This window comes from Leucopleurus acutus, assembly GCF_964270905.1.
Source record: "Leucopleurus acutus genome assembly, chromosome: 14".
Lineage (NCBI taxonomy): Eukaryota > Metazoa > Chordata > Mammalia > Artiodactyla > Delphinidae > Leucopleurus > Leucopleurus acutus.
In genome coordinates this window covers 17,666,355-17,686,292 of record NC_139156.1, presented here as the reverse complement: position 1 = coordinate 17,686,292, position 19,938 = coordinate 17,666,355, and the positions used below count along the sequence as shown (strand labels likewise).

Below are 19,938 nucleotides of genomic sequence, written 5' to 3'. Positions count from 1 at the left end.
TGCTTTCGGTGATTCCTGAGAACCCGCATATTTTTTAAGCTTTTGGGGGCACTAACTGAAGGGCTTTTCCTTAGCGAATTTCTTAATCTTGAAGCCCGAACGGAAAATAAAAAGCGCACCCAGCCCAACTTCCGGAGGACCAAGATCGCGAAGAACAACCAGGAAGCGGCCTGGCTGGGAGCTATCCTGGCTTCTCCGCTCCGCTCTCTAGGGAGCTTCCCGCGTTCCTACACCGTCTTTTCCTGCCCCGCGTAGCCCCAGCCCTGACCTAGGCTCCGGCCCGGGCCGGCCACTCCGGAGCCGCCATGTCGTCCGACTTCGAAGGCTACGAGCAGGACTTCGCGGTGCTCACTGCAGAGATCACCAATAAGATTGCGAGGGTCCCCCGACTCCCGCCTGGTAAGAGCCCTGCCCAGGCTGGGCGGGGGTGGCCCGGAGAGCCAGGAGGCTTGGGCAGTGGGCGATGGAACGACACCTGAATAAATGTGTCTCTGGGGAGCGAGCCTGGAGGCAGGTGGTGTTGGGGCCTCCCAGAGGGATGCTTGAGGTTGGTTGAGGGTAAGGGGAGAATCTAAGCTGGGTTGTGGGGTGCAGTGTAAAGAGCCTTTGGCTTCTGAGCCATCTGGGCTCTAATCTGGACTCCGCTGCCTTGTGACTCGTATAACCTTGGGAACGTTTCTCTGAGTCTTAGTTTTGGCTGGGTTTTGTTTGTGAAATATAGAGATGTGAGAGTATCCAAAGAGAATCAGTGAACGTAGCCAGATCATGAGTGTGCATCATACAGTAACGTTGTCTTGTTAGTAATGATGTTATTATTATAGGCAGCAAAGCAGTGTTAAGAGCCATAGTACCCGGATTCAAATCCCTGCTCTGCCACTTAGAAGTTGTTGTATTTAGGCAAGTTTCTTAATCTCTCTCAACTTTCCTTCTTGGTAAAATGGAGAGAATTGTGCGTCTCTCATAGGGTTTTTGTGAAGATTAAATGACTTAACATATGTAAAGCCCTTTCTTGGTGTTAGCTGCTGTAATCATTAGTATCTTTCATACCCCCATCCCCATTTATTATTTTTCATCTTTCCTGGGGATCCATAACCCAGTGTTGTGTAAAACTTGGTACAGAATAATTTTTCTCACTTTTAAAATTCCACAATTTTCATCCAGAAGAGTTTTGTTTTTGTGTTTTAGCACAACTCATTTTCGATACTGGGCTGTCAGTTATGTGAAGGTGGGAGCTGTGTTTGATTTGCTTGGCATTTACTTAGAACGGGCTCAGGAAAATGTTTTAAGTGAATGAACAGATACATAAATATGATGTCTTGTGATTTTTGTCTGTAGGACATTGTTTTAGGATTTATTCTTCTCTCAATACAGATTTAATTTGAGTATTTACTTGCAGAAAAGATTGTGGCTTTGGTGCTCAGTTTTGTTAGTGAAATTGAACCATCTACCTTCGCTCTATGGTGTAAAGTATAGGAAAAGGAGTGCTCATTGATCTGTGAACTGGTGGGCAACTTCCTTCCTCCACCTTGTTAGTCAATGCTTGATGCCAGCAGTAATTTCTCCTGGACTGAAGTTGTCATTCCTCTTTCCCTTTCCCTACCTCCCCCCAAACTTTTGTGTTTGTAAATAATTTTCTTCCTTTCTTTGTTTTTCTTTTTTTTAATATATAAATTTATTTAGTTAGTTAGTTAGTTATGGCTCCGTTGGGTCTTCGTTGCTGCACGCGGGCTTTCTCTAGTTGCGGTGAGCGGGGGCTGCTCTTCATTGCGGTACGCTGGCTTCTCATTGCGGAGCACTGGCTCTAGGCACGTGAGCTTCAGTAGTTGTGGCACGTGGGCTCAGTAGCTGTGGCGCACGGGCTTAGTTGCTCCACAGCATGTGGGATCTTCCCGGACCAGGGATCGAACCCGTGCCCCTGCATTGGCAGGCAGATTCTTAACCACTGCGCCACCAGGGAAGTCCCCTCTTTGTTTTTCTTACCCCCACCTATTTTCTATTAATAGGGACATTTGCTTCAAGCCAGGTTCTCTGAATTTACACCCCACTCATCTCCTGAAGTCCCAGTTAGTTCTGGAGGAGGTGGAGGATGGTGTCTTAAAGAGGTGTACGAGTCCAAGTGAGGGAACAAGGGGAGAGAACCAAGGTAGCATATACCACCAGGCTTTACTGCCTTGGAGATTTTTGTGGCGAATTGGCTGATGGCCTCATCACTTCATGATACATCACCTCGCCTCAACTCTTCAGTTCTGCTTTCCTCCACTGCCCAATATCATCTTGATTTTTGTTGTCGTTGTTGGAGACTACTTCCTTTGACTTCAGTCCCAGAGCCTCAGAATATCAGGATTTGTGGTTTCCGTGGGATTTTTGCTCATTTTTAATTGTGATAGTTTTAGCTGAGGAAACATTTTTTTGTTTGGGCTAATAGGTTTTGTACTGGGAAGCTATTCCAAAAAGTAACAAAATCATTCCTGTGTGCAAAGTTGTAACAGCCAATTCCAAGAAAACAGATTTGTTACAATCGATTTTTTTTCTTACCTTTATATTTTAATGTAACCATTCTTACCACATAGAAGGAAACCTTTGAATTAAGTACCTTAAAAATAAAAGTCTTGACTCTCCGTAGGTACAGTATAATGTAATGCCCAAACACAGCAGCTACATGAGAATTGAGAGGAGACTGTATAACTGGCACTGGAAAAATGCTTACTGACTTGAATAATTAAATGCTAGTGATTCTTGAAAATGCTGTGGTTTCCCTCTTAATAATTACTTGTACTTGCTCATTTTATAATGTTTCTAGTTGATAAGTAGAGAAAGATGAAAAATATATCTGTGTAGTTATGAATTTCAGATGTATATCTGTGGACTAACAAACTAATATGTACAACCATGGCAAAAACCAGTATGAATAAAAGTAATTATAATCTCTTCCTGGCATCTTTGGTAGTTGACCCAGAATTTACCTGAGTTAAGAAGGTTAAAAATTGGAGCAAAATTTTCAGCCAAAGCAGTTTGTTCCCCCAAATATTAACTTACTGAAATGGAAGTGGAGTAGGTAGGATTAATTGCAACTAAGTGTGTGCAATATACAATGTGCTACCTCTGCTGTGCATGTACAGTGTATTAAAGTGTTACTTCCAAAGAGAATAGAAAAGATTGAAATTTTAAAACTTTATTTTAGAAAAGAAATTCGATTATTCTGTGATACATTTTAAACAATAAAAAAAACTTTCCTGTTAGACTAAAGTGTTTGAATTTTATGTAGTTTTAGTAATTGGACTAATGAGATAGATCAGTCCCTTCTTAAGTAATATTCTTATGGCACTGTACTCAAACTTTGATTTTAATGATTAGTATTCTGTGGTAAAGTCAGGACAATGGATGAGTGGAAACCATTGCTAATACTAATTGTGACACTCCTTTTCCTCTGATGATGAATCCTAAGTGGGGGGATACTTCGTAGGGGCAGAGGTTCTGTTACTCAGGCAGGCTTCCTGAAGGATCTTAAACAAAATGTTCCTTTGCAATTAGTTGCTTACCTCACCATGAACAGAGAGATAAATGGTCTGTTGTGAAGCCTATCATTTTGTAGATATAGTCAGAAATACCAAGAAAGGCATTATGGCAAATTGATTACAGTTCACACATGGCATCAGATCTGTTTAGAATCCCAGCTCTGCTGCTTACTAGATGTGCAGTCTTGAGCAAGTTGCCTAGCCTCTCTAAGCCTGTCTCCTCTACCTGGAAAATCGGGGGTAGGGGATAATAGTTTCAACCTTACAGTGTTGTAAAAATCAAATGAAACAAAGCATATAACACCCTATCACACTTTTTTTTCTCCCCAGAGAAAGTACATGATAAGTTAGCCACTAGTGATACTGCTGCTGGTGAAGACAACAGCTGTAGGGTTAGTCAGGACCCAGCTTCTCAGACTTTGTGATGTTAGTTGAACTCTTAAAGGAACCTTGGACCTCAATTTTGCTTCCTTTCTGTGCTAGACTAGAGTTGGGTGAATCTCTCTTGATGAACACCTACATTTGCGGGGAGATGAGTGATTAGGGACTTGGGGATGTGCACGTGGAATGGGGCTTTGAATTCAGGATATCAAAGAGAGAGTCAGGGAGAGAACTGGAAGTGGTGGGGCAAGACAGGTGTCCTTTCTGGAAGGAAATGCTTCAGTCTAACTGATTGGTTATGCCAAGCCCTGAAGGCTTTTGGACACCATCTAGACATGGCCATGTATGGAAGAAGCCATAGCATTGTTCCATGATTCTCTCTTGCCTTTGCAGAGTGGTTGTAATCAGAGGATTCAGAAAAATCTGCTTTTATTTATGAATGCTGTGGTTTGCTTAAAACGTATGTGGCTCTGGAGCTGTAATGTTGATGTGTAGCTACTGAGTGCTTGAAATGCGGCTGTTGCCACATAGTGAAATGATAGTGTTTTGGATATATTGAGTTAAATATTATTAAAACTAAAAAAATGTATATATTAAAATGAATTTCTCTTGTTCCTTTTTACTTTTTGAAATGTGGCTACTAGAAAATTTTAAATTACGTTATGTGACTCGCATGCATTACATTTCTATTGTTCTATAAAATTAGAGTTGAAGAGATGGTTCCAGACCTAATTCAGGAACTCAGGTACAGAGTGAGCTGAAGTAGAGTGGGTAGGACTTGAGTTAGGCATATACACACACGTACACATACCCACACTCAACCTAAGTAATAACTTCATTGATTAAAAAAAAAACAACTTTTAATTTTAGAACAGGTTTAGATTTACAGGAAAATCACAAAGATAATACAGAGAATCCCTATATACTCCATGCCCAGTTTCCTCTATTGTTAACATCTTACATTAATATGATACATTTGTTGCAGCCAGTGAACCCATATTGATACTTATTATTAACTGAAGTCCATACTTTATTCAGATTTCCTTAGTTTTTTACCTAATGTCCTTTTACTATTCTAGGACCCAATTCAGGGTATTATGGAACATTTAGTAGTCATGGCTCCTCAGGTTCCTCTTAGTTGTGACAGTTTCACAGCCCTTTCCTTATTTTTGATGACTTTACAGTTTAGAGGAGTACTGATCAGATATTTTATAGAATGTTCCTCAGTTGGAATTGGCCTGATGTTTTTCTCATCATCAGACTCAGGTTATAGGTTTTTGAGAGGAGGACCACGGAGGTTAAGCACCATTTTCATCACATCACATCACATCACATCACATCAGGAGTACACACTGTAAGGTAACTTAGCACTCCTGATGTTAACTTTGATCACCTGGCTGAGGTATTATTTGTCAGGTTTCTCCACTATAAAGTTACTCTTTTCCTCCTTTCCATACTGTTTGGAAGGAAACCATAGGCACAGCTGACACTTAAGGAGTAGGAGTCGTGCTCCACCTCCTTGAAGGCTGAGTATTTAGGTAAATTATTTGGAATTCTTCTATACAGGAAAGATTTGTCTATTCTCCTCCACTTATTAATTCAGTCATTTATATCCATGGACTCGTTTATTAAATACTTCATGTTATATTCTAATACCACTTTATTTTGTTGCTCAGATTATGCCAGCTTTGACCATTGGAAGCCCTTCCAGCTGGCTTTTGTGTCCTTTTGCTATACTCCCATCATTGTGGGGCTTTTTTCCCCCTTTTTAACACTTTCATACTTTCTGATATTATGAGGTACTGTAGGATCATCTTGTATTTTTCCTACACCAGTCCTAGAATCACCAGTCATTTCTCCACGGAATCCCCAACTCTAGTCCTTTATCACAAGGATCATTCTAGAATGGCTTTGGTTTTTTTTTTGTTTTTTTAATAAATTTATTTATTTATTTATGGCTGCATTGAGTCTTCTTTGCTGTGCACAGGCTTTCTCTAGTTGTGGTGAATGGGGGCTACTCTTCACTGCAGTGCGTGGGCTTCTCATTGTGGTGGCTTCTCTTGCTGTGGAGCACAGGCTCTAGGCACATGGGCTTCAGTAATTGTGGCACACAGGCTCAGTAGTTGTGGCGCACGGGCTTAGTTGCTCCGCGGCATGTGGGATCTTCCCGGACCAGGGCTCGAACCCACGTACCCCTGCATTGGCAGGCGGATTCTCAACCACTGCGCCACCAGGGAAGTCCCTAGAATGGCTTTGTTTTAACATTATTTTATTCATAAAGGGAAACTTGCCATTCTAAGTGGGAAGATTTGCCCCAGTCCTCACTGATACAATTTTTCTTTTTCTGTTTCTCTGTGAATAACAAATGTGTTGCTGAATGCTAAGACTGATTCATTCAGTAAACACTTAGTGAGCACCTACTGTGTACAGCTCTCTATGCTAAATACAAAATTATGACAAACATGTCTCAAGAGTGGTCCCTGCCTTCAAGGAGCTGGAAATGAGGCTGAAGGGAAAACTACAGGAACCAGTTTCTAACGATCATCAGGGATGCTAGGGCAGAGGACACAGGTCTAGGAATTCAGAGGAGATAAGATCATGTTCCAGGAGGTCACCTGGAAGGATGGCGGGATTTAGCCGACAAAAACAGGGAAAGAGTGTAAGAGTTGCAAGCAATGGGTTTCTGTTGTTTCGGAAGGCCCCGAATCCCCCATTCTATCTTATGAGGGCAGCGCCTCAATTTTCCGTTGAGGAACTCCCTAAACCCAGTCTTGGTGGAACTGACAGGCTGCCATGCCCTGTCCAGGTCAAGAGGTGAACACTTTACCCAAGCGAGGACATTCAGTGAATTTTTGCCAGGAATTGGAATTTTAACTCTCCTTTTGCAGAGACTGTCGGTGACTTCCTGCTCCCTTGGTTTCCTGAGCCACCCTGGGTACTGTCTTCCCTGAGCTTGGGAACTCATCTTTTCCATTGATTCTGTGATCCACCCTGAATTACTCTAATAAATTCCCTTTTTGGCTTAGGTTAGCCAGAATCAGATCTGTTCTATTCAACCAAAGAACCTAAATGGTAGCTTGAACAACGGCTTAGAGTTGCGGGGAGGGGGGTAGATGTGCTTGGGTAGTAAAGGATAGTCTGTCTGGTTAGTATGCAGAGCACATACGAGAGAGCTAGTAGTTGGAAATAAAGTTGGAAAGGTCTCTTGGGTCTGGAATGTGGAGGGCCTTGACTGTTAGGCTCAAGTGATCCAATCAGAGCCACATTTTAGAAAGATTAAGTGGGGGAAGGGGTCAGGCAGGGAAAAAGGGAAACCAGGGTGGTTGGTAGCATAGTTTCTTTTATAAAGTCTTGCACTGACTACACTATTTATTCAGTTTACCATCAGTTTTAGAGAACTGATTATGTGCCAGGCTCAGTGCTAAATTTTAGGACTAAGACATGGTTCCTGTCTTCCCAGGGCCTCCAAGGTAGAAGATAAATCAGACCTGTAAGTGAGAGATAAATCATGAGGATTAGGTAAGGGTTCTAGGGGTTTTCTGCAAGAGTGAGTAGTTAATTCTTCTGTTGGGTTAGAAAAAGCTTCAAAGAGGTAGTGATTTCTGAAGAGAGTTTTGAATAGCAGTTTGCCAGGTAGTCACAGTGGAGATGGGCAGGAGCATAGGGATTAAAGATCTGGAGTCCTGGAAATATATCAGGGTTAGAGGTAAAGGTTTGGTCCAGGATAGGCTTGTCTTGTTTCATATTCTGCACTATTGCAAAAATACAGTGTGGTTCTACTATAATTTGTGGAGATGTTAGATGGATTGACATGTACCGGAAGCATATAAATTTGGGGTCGTATACTAATTTTTTATCTGGCCGTATGTAGGCTTAACTTTCTCAAAGAGGGAAAATCAAGCTGAATTTTAATTCTAAATGTGCACTTTTCTTAGGGAGAAATTCTTAGAGTACACACAAAACACTTTCTGTGATAGCTACCCCCTAGTTTGGAGGGGGGTTGGTGATTAAAGGGAAGGAGTTGAGGTTATCAGAACCTAGTTATTATTCTAGTAAAATAATAACTTCTATTAAAGATTCCCCACTTGGTATATTAACTATCCTTCTGAAAAGTTAGTCAGCTGCTAGGTATTGTACCCATTCAAGCTTCCTGACTTTTCTAGTCTGTTGTATTAGTCATTGGGTTTCAAGTCACAGAAAGCCAACTTAAATAAAGAAAAAGAAATGTGTTGTTTCAAAAAACCAAACCATGAAAAGTCAAGTAAAACCTGTTCCAGAGTTATCTGGAACAAGAAGCTAACTAACAAAATCTATTTCATCTTTATCTGTCTTTCTATGTATGTATCTATCTATCAGCTTTGCTTCTTTGTAAGTGTAGGCTTTCATTCTCAACCACTGGAAATTGGCTTGCTCCTTGTAGCTAGAGCAATGGATGCCAACAGCTTCTAGACTCACACTGTCATAACTCTACCAAGAGAGAGGAAAAGACTTTCCTGTTACTACAGGACTTTGGTTAGTCTGATTGGATCCTATACGCATCCCACCCTCACCCCCCACACCAATGTAGCCAGAGGGATTGAGCTACTAGTATTAGTCCAGCTGGAAAGAGAAGGCCATCCTTTGGCAAGTCACTGTGACCAGAGAGGCAGGGTCATAGAAGGACATAGTATCTCCCATTGACCTACTTGGTGAAGAGGAGAGCCTTGAAAGAGTGAGGCTTATTGCCTGAGAAGAGAAGGGTGTTAGGTAGACAAAAATATAAATGGTCAATAAATTAGGTTAGCACAAAACTCAGGTGCCATTTCTAAATAAATGGGCTGATTGATTTGGAATGGGAGTAGGGAAAATTTTTCTGAAAGTATCTGCTAGAACATGTCTCTCCCAGAATGAGGAATTATAGTTGAGTTATAACTTGATTGTGGTTGAGTTTGAAAAAAATCACATACAGACACTTAGCACTTCACAAATTAAAAGTAAATTCTCTTGCATCAGCTTATTTGAGCTAAAAAGAATCCAGTAGATGCTTTAAATTTCCATTTTAGACAGTTTAGACTGAGTCTCAGTAGAAACTCTTTCTTACCCAGGATCCCATAACCATGAGGTAATGGCTTTGGGGTTAGAATCAGTACTTCTGACTTCAAATATTTCTTCCATTACACTCAACTCTTAATGAAAGCATAATTTTTTTTAAAGGATTGTAAGAACTTGTCCAGTTTGAAGAATTGTTGTTATATGTGACTTTTAAATTGTATTCATAAATCCACTATTCCCAATTTATTAAAGTCATGACTTTGCGGACTCCTCATGCCACCACTAAATCTGCTATTGTTGACACAGTTTCTTCTAAAGGCCAAAATAATTTTTGGTTTCTCTTAAAAATGTTATGGCGTCTGTTAATTCAGTGCTCCATAGGATTATGTATTTCCAGATAGCCTAGAATCAGTGGCTTATAGTAGTTCCTAACCCACTAAAGAATGATATGGCCGTTTGACTGATAATGGTAATTCTTTACTCTGACCAGAAAGGAAAAAAGGTACATAAAAATAGAAGTTTTTAAATATTAAATTTATCTGTATCCTTAGCAATTCCTTGATGTTATTATTTGTTTCAGATGAGAAGAAGCAGGTGGTTGCAAATGTGGAGAAACAGCTCGAAGAAGCAAAAGAACTGGTATGTGTAGACTTGGTAACATATTTAAAACACACCCAGAGCCGTTTAATCTGATGCCTTCCTCTAAGTCTCTTTTATTCATTGTAGAAATGTGAAACATTACTGATTAGCAGTTCATGATTCAGAATTCATCAGTTTTTAGATGGAAGAGAATTTAATCACTTCTTGGGATTTGATTCTTCTTAGTAAAGGTGATTCATTAAATGTCCACCTCGAATTTTTATTCCTTCATAATGCTTTTCGTAATGGTTATAACTAGCTAACACTTGTTAAAGGCATCCTGGGTACTAGACACTGGGTTAAGCGTATTACTTGCTTTTTAATTTTAATTTTCACCAAAAGCCTGTGAGATGGGTACTATTTGTACCTATTTGTAAAAATTGTTAAGGATCGAGATTTTCCCCTGCTTGCTCACCAATAAGTGAGCCTGCCACAATCTCATGGATGCTGACAGAAGACATGAGAGTCCTAGGTCAGAGACCAAAGGCTTTTATTAGTCACAGCAAAAGCAGCCGCCGAAGTTGCAGCAGGCTTGCGTCAGTTCCCTGAGGCCCAGTTCCCACAGGGCTGATGCATGTTTGCCTAGAAGAATGCCTACACATACAGCAGACTATCTTATAGGAGAGGAGCATGGAGCTTGGGGAACATACTGCTTTACAACAGCCTGTAAGTAAGCCTGCTCTTTGCCCCGAGGGACACATTGTTTCTTACCTCAACATTGTTCCCTGCCTGGGAATCAGTGGTCAGGACCTTGCATTCTTGGCATGCCCAGCAAGGCATGTAGAAGCGTGAGAGACCTGCAGAGGAGTGTCATTACCCCCATTTTGTAGATGGGGAAACTGAGGCTTAGGAAGATCGAGTAACTTATCTGAAGTCCCACACCCAGTAAGTGGTGAAGTAAGGATTTGTACTTAGACATGCTAAACCCAGAGCTCTAGCTAGCTTCTCAAATCAAGGAGCAAAAAGTATTAAAATATATTGTGTCCTAACTTTTGGTTTCAAAGCCAGGTATTGCAAGTATGATTCAATTTGTTACTGCATTGTGGTCCTAAATGAGCGTGTTGCTTTTCTAAATACTGAAGGGTACTACTTGGTGTTCTAACTGATAAACTTACAACAGTTTCCCAAAGCGTGTTTCTGTTAACTGGTGTTGCCTGTTCAAACAAGTTCGGGAAACTGTAGCTTAAACAGAATTCTCCAATTCTGGGTCTTTTTTTGGTTATTATTTTTCTATAGAACCTTCTTAGACCCTAAAGTAGGCTACGAGGCACGACAAGTCTCTAGGAAGGGACCCTAAGGGGCAGCACTTCCCAGGCTTATTTGCCTGAGTAACATTTGTTAACGGGACCATACACCCGGGGCTGCTGCTTTGCAGGGTCTGAGGAATAGGCGGCAGTAGCCTCCCATCACACCGCAGACCTTTCCTTCGTGTCTGTGAATGCCAAGGAGGCGAGTTGCAGAGCTGATGCTCCATCTTGCCTGTCTCTGCTTCTTTTCTAGCTGTCGGAATGCCTACGCTCTCCTCACCCTGTAAGATCTACTTCTCATCTCACTATCTCTGCAGGGGCAGCTTTGTTCTAACTCCTCAGCTTCTCATGTTTGCCTCTCTTTTGGAAGTTTTCTTTTTTTTTTTTTTTATCCCAAATACTTTTCTGTTTCCTTTCTCTCCTTTTTATAGTCAGCTGTTTCTCTCATGCTTCCTGGCCTTCACGTGAAAAGACTGGCCTTTTATATACCATAGCTGCCAACCAGGATGCTTCTTCCTTCAGGTTGGCAGGCTTTACCGTAAGTGATACAACAGATCAATTCTTTGGATCTTGAGTTAACTTCTTATCTTGTTGAGTTCTCAGTAGCGGGTGTTTTTGTTTTTGTTTTGTTTTGTTTGCCATGAAAACCTGTGTTTTGGTTCATTGGTTTGCCTTCTTTTGGAGACGTTGATTTACTTGATGATGTTAGAAAGCTGGTTTCCTGATAAGCAAGATGTCACTGTACCAAGAAAAACTGAGTTATACCCCCATGGAGCTTACATGGTCATCTCCGTTTGTTACTAACAGAGTTTTGTCTTAGATATGTTTCTGTTTGTTTAAAATGATCAGGCAGCTGATTTACTTAATTCTGAGGACATCCTTATTAAGGATACTGATCATTATATACTGTCCTTTTGATGAGGATGCTGGGAGAAGAACTTCATTATGATTTTACTTATTAGGAGGAGTTGTATTTCTGCTGAACAGTTTGCATTAATCTCTTGGACACTGCATGTCTCATAATTACCCCTTGACATTGGTCACATGAATGTTGTGACAACGTGAAACTAGTGCATATTAGCCTTATTTCTGGTTTCATTTAAAGTGCTTGTTGTGTGTTTCCTTTTTTTCTTTCTTACCTACTTTTGGTTAGTTTTAAGTGTCCTTGTAAAACGCCTGAAACAAAAATGCAGTTAACGCTCGGGTTTTCTCTTACATGTACTTTGCAGTCATTTGTCTGGATGATCCTGCTCAACCTTATTAGAACTAAGTACATAATGACGATCTCAGAGAAGTGCTCTAAGTAATTGCCTTGCTCAGTAACTAACTTATTGGTGCTTCACATTTACGTTGAGACATGTCAATAATTTAAATGGTTACTGCGTAAATCAAGGGTAATTAAAACAATCTTTTTTTTTTTTAATAAAAATTAAGGCCTGTGAATTGAAACATGGTGTTTTGGTTTATCTGAGTTCTACTGTTGTTACTCAGACTCTGACACTGGACAAGTAAGAGTTTTATTAGTGCCAAGTGTATAGTGTTCATGGAAATAATTTATTAGGATTATTTACTTTAAAAGGCAAAATATCTGACAACATTTTCGGTTGTGAGTTTATTAGACGTGGCCTGAGCCAATTTGTAGTTGTTGGTTTTTATTTTTTAATGCCAAGTATAAACTACAGCTGATACCTTGTATCATGCTTGCTGTATTTCTTCTTCATCATCAGTAATCATCACTCCTATTATTCACATTAATCTAGTGTTTACCAAGTAAGACACTGTCTTAAGCACATTATAGGAATTACCCTGTTTAATCTTCATAACTGCCCTACAAAAGACGTACGTTTTTAGAAATGGAAAGAGTAAGACCCAGAGAAGTTAAGAAGCCTATCCAAGGTTGCATGACTAGTAAGCAGTGTAGCCTATGATGTGAACTGTGAACGCAGGCGTCTGACTTGAAAGCCTGTGTTCTTAACCATCATACTATTTCTGTATTGCCTCCCGTTAAATGCTCATGTGTTGTATGCAAAGTGTTATATCACGACAGGTTGTTATAAAGTGCCCTGCTCTGATTTCAGTGAGCTTTGTGTAATTTTACATTACTGTATCCATTTAACTCCATATCAACATGATTAAAAAGTATAAGGCTGGAGTTCAAGATCCCATATTGGTTGCCATGGGATTTTCCTAATTAGAAAAGACTTTCCAGGAGAATTTTCACCAAATGACTAAGACTGGGCTGACATTTCATAGAATAATTGTAGAAATAACGGTTTGGTTTATCTTGGCATAGTTCTGGTGGTTTGGGGTCAGAAGACCAGACCCGGTTGGGTGGAATGATAGGATACTCCACGGATAGTCAGATCATTATCATTGAGGATGTTTGGCTTAATGCACATAGTTTTAAAAAATGCTTGACAGAGTAAACACTTTGGCACTCTATATGTCCCTTGGCAAGCACTCAGTACCTATTTGTTGACCTTAACAAACATGGAGCACAAAAATAGTCCCAGTGTTCAACTGACCACAGGCAGTTAGCTCCCTGGGTCTGGTTCCTCAAGTTGTAAACTGAGGAATTGGAATTAAATCCTTTCAGCTCGAAATGTCTAGTCACATGAAGAGTAAGCATATGGTTTAAGTCATGTTTTTCTCTCACCCTTCCAGTTGGAACAGATGGATTTGGAAGTCCGAGAGATACCTCCCCAAAGTCGAGGGATGTACAGCAACAGGATGAGAAGCTACAAGCAAGAAATGGGAAAACTTGAGACAGATTTTGTGAGTCAGATTGCACCCTTTGTTGTACTTACTGGTCTTCACACTGGTTTTCATGTCGTTTTTATTGTTGCCCCCACACGCCTCAGTCAGCATGAAGTGCATCGTCTTTGGGAGCTTGTGCCAAAGACTTGGGGATCTAAAAATGCTTGTAGAGCTGGCTAATGATGGACTTGAAGGTATGTAGGATTCCTGACTCACAAAATAGATCCAAATCATGTGGTTTTTTGAGTTTAGATAGTATTTATTGGTATTTAGCATTTATTAGGATTTTGAAATCCAATTTTGGGCCTTTTCAGAGTTTGCGGTCTTTAAACTCCAGTGTTCATGGATGGACTTCAGGGGCTTGTGAATGTCCTGAAATTATATCAGTATTTTTAGATGTGTGTTTCTATGTGTAATTTTTTCTGGGATAGGCTTCATAGCCTTTATTATTAGAGTCTTAAAAAGATACATTTAGGGCTTCCCTGGTGGCACAGTGGTTGAGAGTCTGCCTGCTGATGCAGGGGTCATGGGTTCATGCCCCGGTCCGGGAAGATCCCACATGCCGCGGAGCAGCTGGGCCCGTGAGCCATGGCCGCTGAGCCTGTGCGTCCAGAGCCTGTGCTCCGCAACGCGAGAGGCTACAACAGTGAGAGGCCCACGTACCGCCAAAAAAAAAAAAAAGAATTACGTTCCTGAAGAATAGAGTCCTTTAGGTATCATGTATTTGGATAAGCATTTCTCAGATATATTTTCTATTAAAGAAAAATGGAAACAGCAGCTAGGAGCTAAACATTAGTCTCCAGGTTTTCATTAAAAAATTCATGTGTTCATCTATTTGCTGCCGCAACTGTCTTCTGCTGTGTCAGGAAACGTCCTTCACCACCACCACCACCACCTTCTGTTGTACGGGACTCACAGTTTATAAAGTGCTTTAACACGCATTATTCATTTCACTGTAGGAAGGGTAGACAGAGCGGATGCGGATTACTATCCCCATTTCACATGTGATAGAACCAAGAGGTCCAGCTTGATTATGGATTTCATTCAACAAGTCCTTCTTGAGCCCTGTAATGTATCAGGCAGTGTCCTAGGTGCTGGAAAAGAGCCGTGACTAAGAGAGAGAAAGTTCTTGCTCTCGTGGAATTTATATTCTAATGGGGAAGACAAGAAACAAGTGAATACATCTATCGTAATTTCAGGTAGTGATAAATGCTATAAAGAAGATGAGTAAATGGACAGACAGTGACCAGCAGGGCGGTGTGGCTGTTTGCTAGGGTGTTTGTTCTCTGTGCCCAAGTGGGAGAGAGGGGTGCCTGTGGTTACAGAAGGCGGGGCAGAGGAAAGACCTCTAAGGGCATTGCAGGCATGGTGAGGACCTTGGCCTCTACTCTCGCTTGATGAGAAGCAATTGTAGGGTGTTGAGCAGTGAGTGGTCCTTTGCTTCTTGTTTCACAGCTTTGTCCACTTTACCTTACCTTATCACGTGAGGCATTCGAATAGAATGTGGGAAGTATTTATGTAATTCTCTTTTGATTCTTATTGTCTTTTTATATATAATTCTGTTGTCTTTTAATGGAATGAAGAATATCTTCTTAAAGACATTTGATAATTTCTTATAATCATATACCATACCTCAAAGTATTGAATCCCAGGAAAAAATAGTAGAGATTGGTCCTTCAATCTTCAATTGGTCCTTCAATTGCAATGTTTATTGCAAATGAAGAAGTTCTCTTATTCCCTTTGTAATATTAAGACTTTGGGGGAACATCTATGCCAATGGGGAAAGGTAGAGGACAACTCAGTACTTTTTTCTTCAACCCCATTGTCTGCTTGATTTCTTTTCTTGGCCCCTCTTCCTCCTCCTCTGCCTGTCCCTCAGATGCCTGGTTTCTTCGGACTTCTTCTCCACTTACCCCACTGTCCTACTCCTCGTGTTATCATCCGCTCCTGCGGCTTCAACACCACAGCTATAATTCTCTTGCATTTCTCACTCAGAACTCCCTACAGCTCTAAATTCATATTTCTTACTACTTACTGGGCACTGCTACCCCAGAGTCCTTTAAACACAAACACTTAAACTTGACAAGTACTAGTCACTTCAGAGTGATGTTTTAATTTTTCCCTCTTCATCCTCTTGTGCATCCAGTTGGTCACTGAGAGTTAACAATCCTGTCACTTAAATAGCTCCTGCTTTCATCTGCACTACTCGAAGCCTTCATGTTTCTCAGTCTGGATGATTGTAGTAGCCTTGCCTCCTTCCATTCTTCTCCCAACCTAAACCACCCTCCACTCCACTCTGGAAATACCTTTCTAGCACACTGATCTGAATATGTCACACTGTTCCACAAAATCCTAGAGTTCTATTGCCTGCTGAATTGTTAAAAGCCTAGAATTTGTTGGTTTCCTTTGGAGTAGTGCATCTCAATCTTTTTTTCATTGGCACTCCACTAAGGAACTTTTTTAGACTTTTTTTTCCTAATTGCTCCTCTCTTCCCCAGGAAATTTTAGTACCATGAATATGCTGTGTGTCTGTACATCTGTTCATGTTCTGTGGCCCTTTGGAGGGCCATGCATCTTTGTAATATTTAAGATTCTTCATCCTCCCAAGAACCAGTTCTTGCCTCTGGGCAAGTCACCTCTGTTGACAGTGCCTGTTTTAGAGAATGTTGGCCTTTATTTGGACAAGCAGATAATTTACCAACAGATCCTTTCAAGGCTTATTGTTAACTTTGTTAGGACGTGTCTAGAGTAGCCTGACTTTTGAGGTTTGTCTTTCTTGGATTCCCTTTGAATGACTGGAACGCTCAGTGAATATTCCACCCTCTGTTTGGTCAGAATTGTATCTCCCTACTTTGGGTGACCTCCAGAATCTCCATTCCACCCATGGCTCCCCAATAAATGTCCTCTGTTACACCTCTTACCTCTACATACGCAAGTTCATTTTCAGCCAAAGACTTAACAGGACCCCTTTATAGATTTCTGGAGCTCCTTCCATTACTCTGCTAAGTTTCATCCATCTCGGCAGTCCCCACCTCCAGTATCTACCTCCTAAGCTTAGAGACATGTTAGGCTCCATTTGGGCTCCACTTGCCGTGCTGGAATCTGATCAGTGCCTACGGCTGAGAGCCATGGTGATTGTAGGGTTCATTTCAAGTGTTCTCTCCTCACAGGATTTCAGTCCTACACTGCCTATTGTCCAGTTTTTTAAAACGATTGCTTCACACATTTTGTCCATTGTTATAGTTGTTTAGAGAGGGAGGATTGGTCTTGTATCAGTTACTCTGTCATTACTGGCATGAAAGTTCAGAAGAGTTTAATGTTTATTAATCCTTAGTGGACAATTGTGTACATCTGAGAATGAAAAAAGAATAATAGTCTGCTCTTTACAATGACCTATCATAGAATTTAATCTGTAGCTGAATAAATACATACTTATAAGATTTTAAAATATGGGTTATAATTTGCAGTCATAGTTGTGGGAAGGTAAGGGAAATCAGCAGACACCGCTATGTTCCCTTTTACACTGTCGCTACCCCTGATGATTCTGTTCACTTGCCTAATTCCATTTTTCTTGATTTTTGGCCTCTTATAGCCTCATATTGTTCATTTTGGATTCTTACAGTCTCAGAGTAATAGGAATATTAGGTCCAGAGAAGTTCAAATCCAGTCACATTTTTGAGATGAGGAAATGGAGGAACAGGAGGACCAAATGTCTTACCTTAAAGTCACACTGCTGTTTAGAGCAAGGACCAGAATCAAATAACTTAAACACACATTCTGATGTTCTCTCCGTGATCTTTTTCAACTCCCTACCCTCAACTTCACATTTTCATAAAAATCAATTTAATAGCTTCTTTGTATGTTTGAAAACAATGTAAAAATTAGAATTCATGTATTTAAGCCATTCTTGTAATTTCTTCCTTCAGTATTGGTATGAGGTTAGCTAGGGCATGGTCATGTCCAGGAAAATGAACCAGCTAAAAGGAGGAAAAATGTAGTTGAGGATTTTTTCAAGTTTAAGATTATTATTTGCTTCTTAAGAAAATAAAATCAAACAAACAAAAACCCCTAAACTTGTACAAACAACAACAAAAAACAAACGTTGTATAAAGTATTTGACCAAGTCTCAGTAAGTAGAAAAAGAAAGGGACAAATAAGTGATGTACCAGGATAAGATTCCCTAAGTCATGAGGACGTGGTGTGTTGAACGATGACTGTCTTTTGCATCTGATGTTGTAATACTATGATGCTTGCGCCATCTTGTGGCTGATTTGTATAGTTGCATATTTCTTTTTTTTTTTTTTTTTTTTGTAACAAAGCTGAACTTCCTTTAAGATGTATACACAGACTACAGGACTTAGGGTGGAGGATTAGCAGTAGAGCTTTTTAGCCCCAGTCTCAAGTTTACTTCTATCCCAGGTCAGTGGTGCCCGAATGCTGTCCTTTTCCTGTTTGGCAGGCTATGTGATGTGATTGTTAGACCAGCTCCTAGTGCAGAGCTGTCTACATCAGAGAATGGCACTTCTGTTGACAGTCTCAGCAGTGAGGCTGAATGGTCCTGGAAACCCAACTTCCTGCGGACTATCGGAGTTGGTCCCTTAGGTCAGGGCTCAAAGGATGTTGTGGAACAGCTTGAAGCTTTCACTGCTGCTACCTACACTCGCTCTTTTAACAGGTGAATGGACAACTTGAGTATCCGAGTTTATGACTGAAGCCAGTAGCTGTATTCTATTTTTTTAAGTCTAAGATAGACTAAAGAAGCATAAATGAGAGCGATGAACCCTTTTAAATTATGACTTTTGTTGGAAGGTCAAAAACTTGATGCTTCTGTGTATCTTTCCTGTTCTTGTGACTTCTTGAGATATTTTACTTCTGTTCTGTGGAAGCTGTAGAAAACCATGAAAGCATGTTTTAGAAATTTGGATCATGTCAGTGGTAATATGTTGTAATTATGATATCAGCTGTCCCTCTTGCAGGAGCATAAGTACATTCTAGAAAGAAATAAGAAAGCCAGACTGGACAGAATCATTCCAGCAAAATCTTCCTCCACTCTGTGCACTTAATTAATATGATTTCCATTAAAAAATTACATTTGTCATTAGATTCTCTGTAAAAATAATACCTGCTCACTATAGAATATTCTGGAAATAAATAAGAGTAGAAAGAAGAAAGAAAATCACCTTAGCCCTATTACCTCAAAGGATTCATATTTTACATTTTTATTTATTTCCTTCTAATCTTCCCTTCCCCTCTCTTTTGTATAATTTGTTGTTTTATTTTGCATGATAATGGTGCTACTCGATCCACATTTACAAGGTTCTAACATTGGTACTTTCCATTTCTATAAATTCTTAATCATTTTAATTTGTGCATAATATTTCAATCAGTGATATTAGTTCATCTTTTGTTGAATCCTAATGTATTTCCATTTATCCCCTCCATAATTTATTGTGCTGCAATGAACATATTAGAACAGGATTATTTCATCAGGGTCATTTCTCAGAAGACAGATTATCACATCAAAGGTTATCAACAATATTATAGCTCTAATTAACATATTCCTTGGAGATATGTTTTTACTGTGATTTATCAGATCATCTTTGTTGTTCTTTCTATGATCTTCTCTGTATCAAAATGTTAAATAAGAGCTAAAAATCATAGGCAGACCAGAGGTAAGTACTTTATGTACATCACTCTTTTAGCCCATAATTATATGAAAAAGATACTGTCATGATCTGTCATTACGGGGGATTTCACAATTCTAGAATTAAATACAACTGAGATTTCTTTTTCTAAGATACTTTTCCATGGAAGATATATTCATGTTGGTAAGGCTAGTAGATATACATGGCTCTCATATCTGGTCTAAAACTGATCTCATTTAACATTCTCAAAATTTCGTAATCAGAAACTGAAGAATATGTTAGTTATCTGGATATGACTATGACCCCTTTAAGGGAGAAAGTAATACTGTACATGTACATACATGATTTTACTTGTTTGCAGTTATTTTCTGAGGATGTTGTTTCCTAAGGCCTCGATAGGTGAAATTGTTAGAAAATCATCATGCAGTTGGCCTTCTTTGTTTGTAGGATTCTCATTCCAGGCTTTGACCCTGGTAAATCTTCTACTCACAGAGCCCAGTAATTTCAAAGGCTGACACAGGAAATGGATTCAAAGTCTGTTATCAGCTGTAGTGATGCCTTCTGGGGCTGATCTGTGCTTTCGTGTCACCCTGGTCTCCTAATTCAGGATGCTGTTAAAGGTTCATGTTCTTGACCCTTCTCCCCACCATGTATTCTTGAATGGAACAGTAGTATGTATTAAATATTTTATCATTGGTCTTATGTACTGAATTTGATGTTGGC

General features: G+C 40.0%; 1 protein-coding gene across 3 annotated transcripts in view; it reads left to right on the top strand.

The window, feature by feature from the left end:
* Nucleotides 1-61: 61 nt before the first annotated feature.
* VTI1A (vesicle transport through interaction with t-SNAREs 1A) overlaps nt 62-19,938 on the top strand; it is a 357,558-nt gene continuing 337,681 nt past the window's right edge. Inside the window, exons 1-3 of one of the 3 annotated variants that reach the window (XM_082854383.1) lie at nt 62-399; nt 9,508-9,566; nt 13,478-13,588. In XM_082854383.1, coding sequence (XP_082710509.1) covers nt 306-399; nt 9,508-9,566; nt 13,478-13,588 — 264 coding nt within the window. In that variant the 5' untranslated portion in view covers nt 62-305. The remainder of the gene's footprint in view (nt 400-9,507; nt 9,567-13,477; nt 13,589-19,938) is intronic. The other 2 variants (XM_082854381.1, XM_082854382.1) reach the window with 2 other exon arrangements.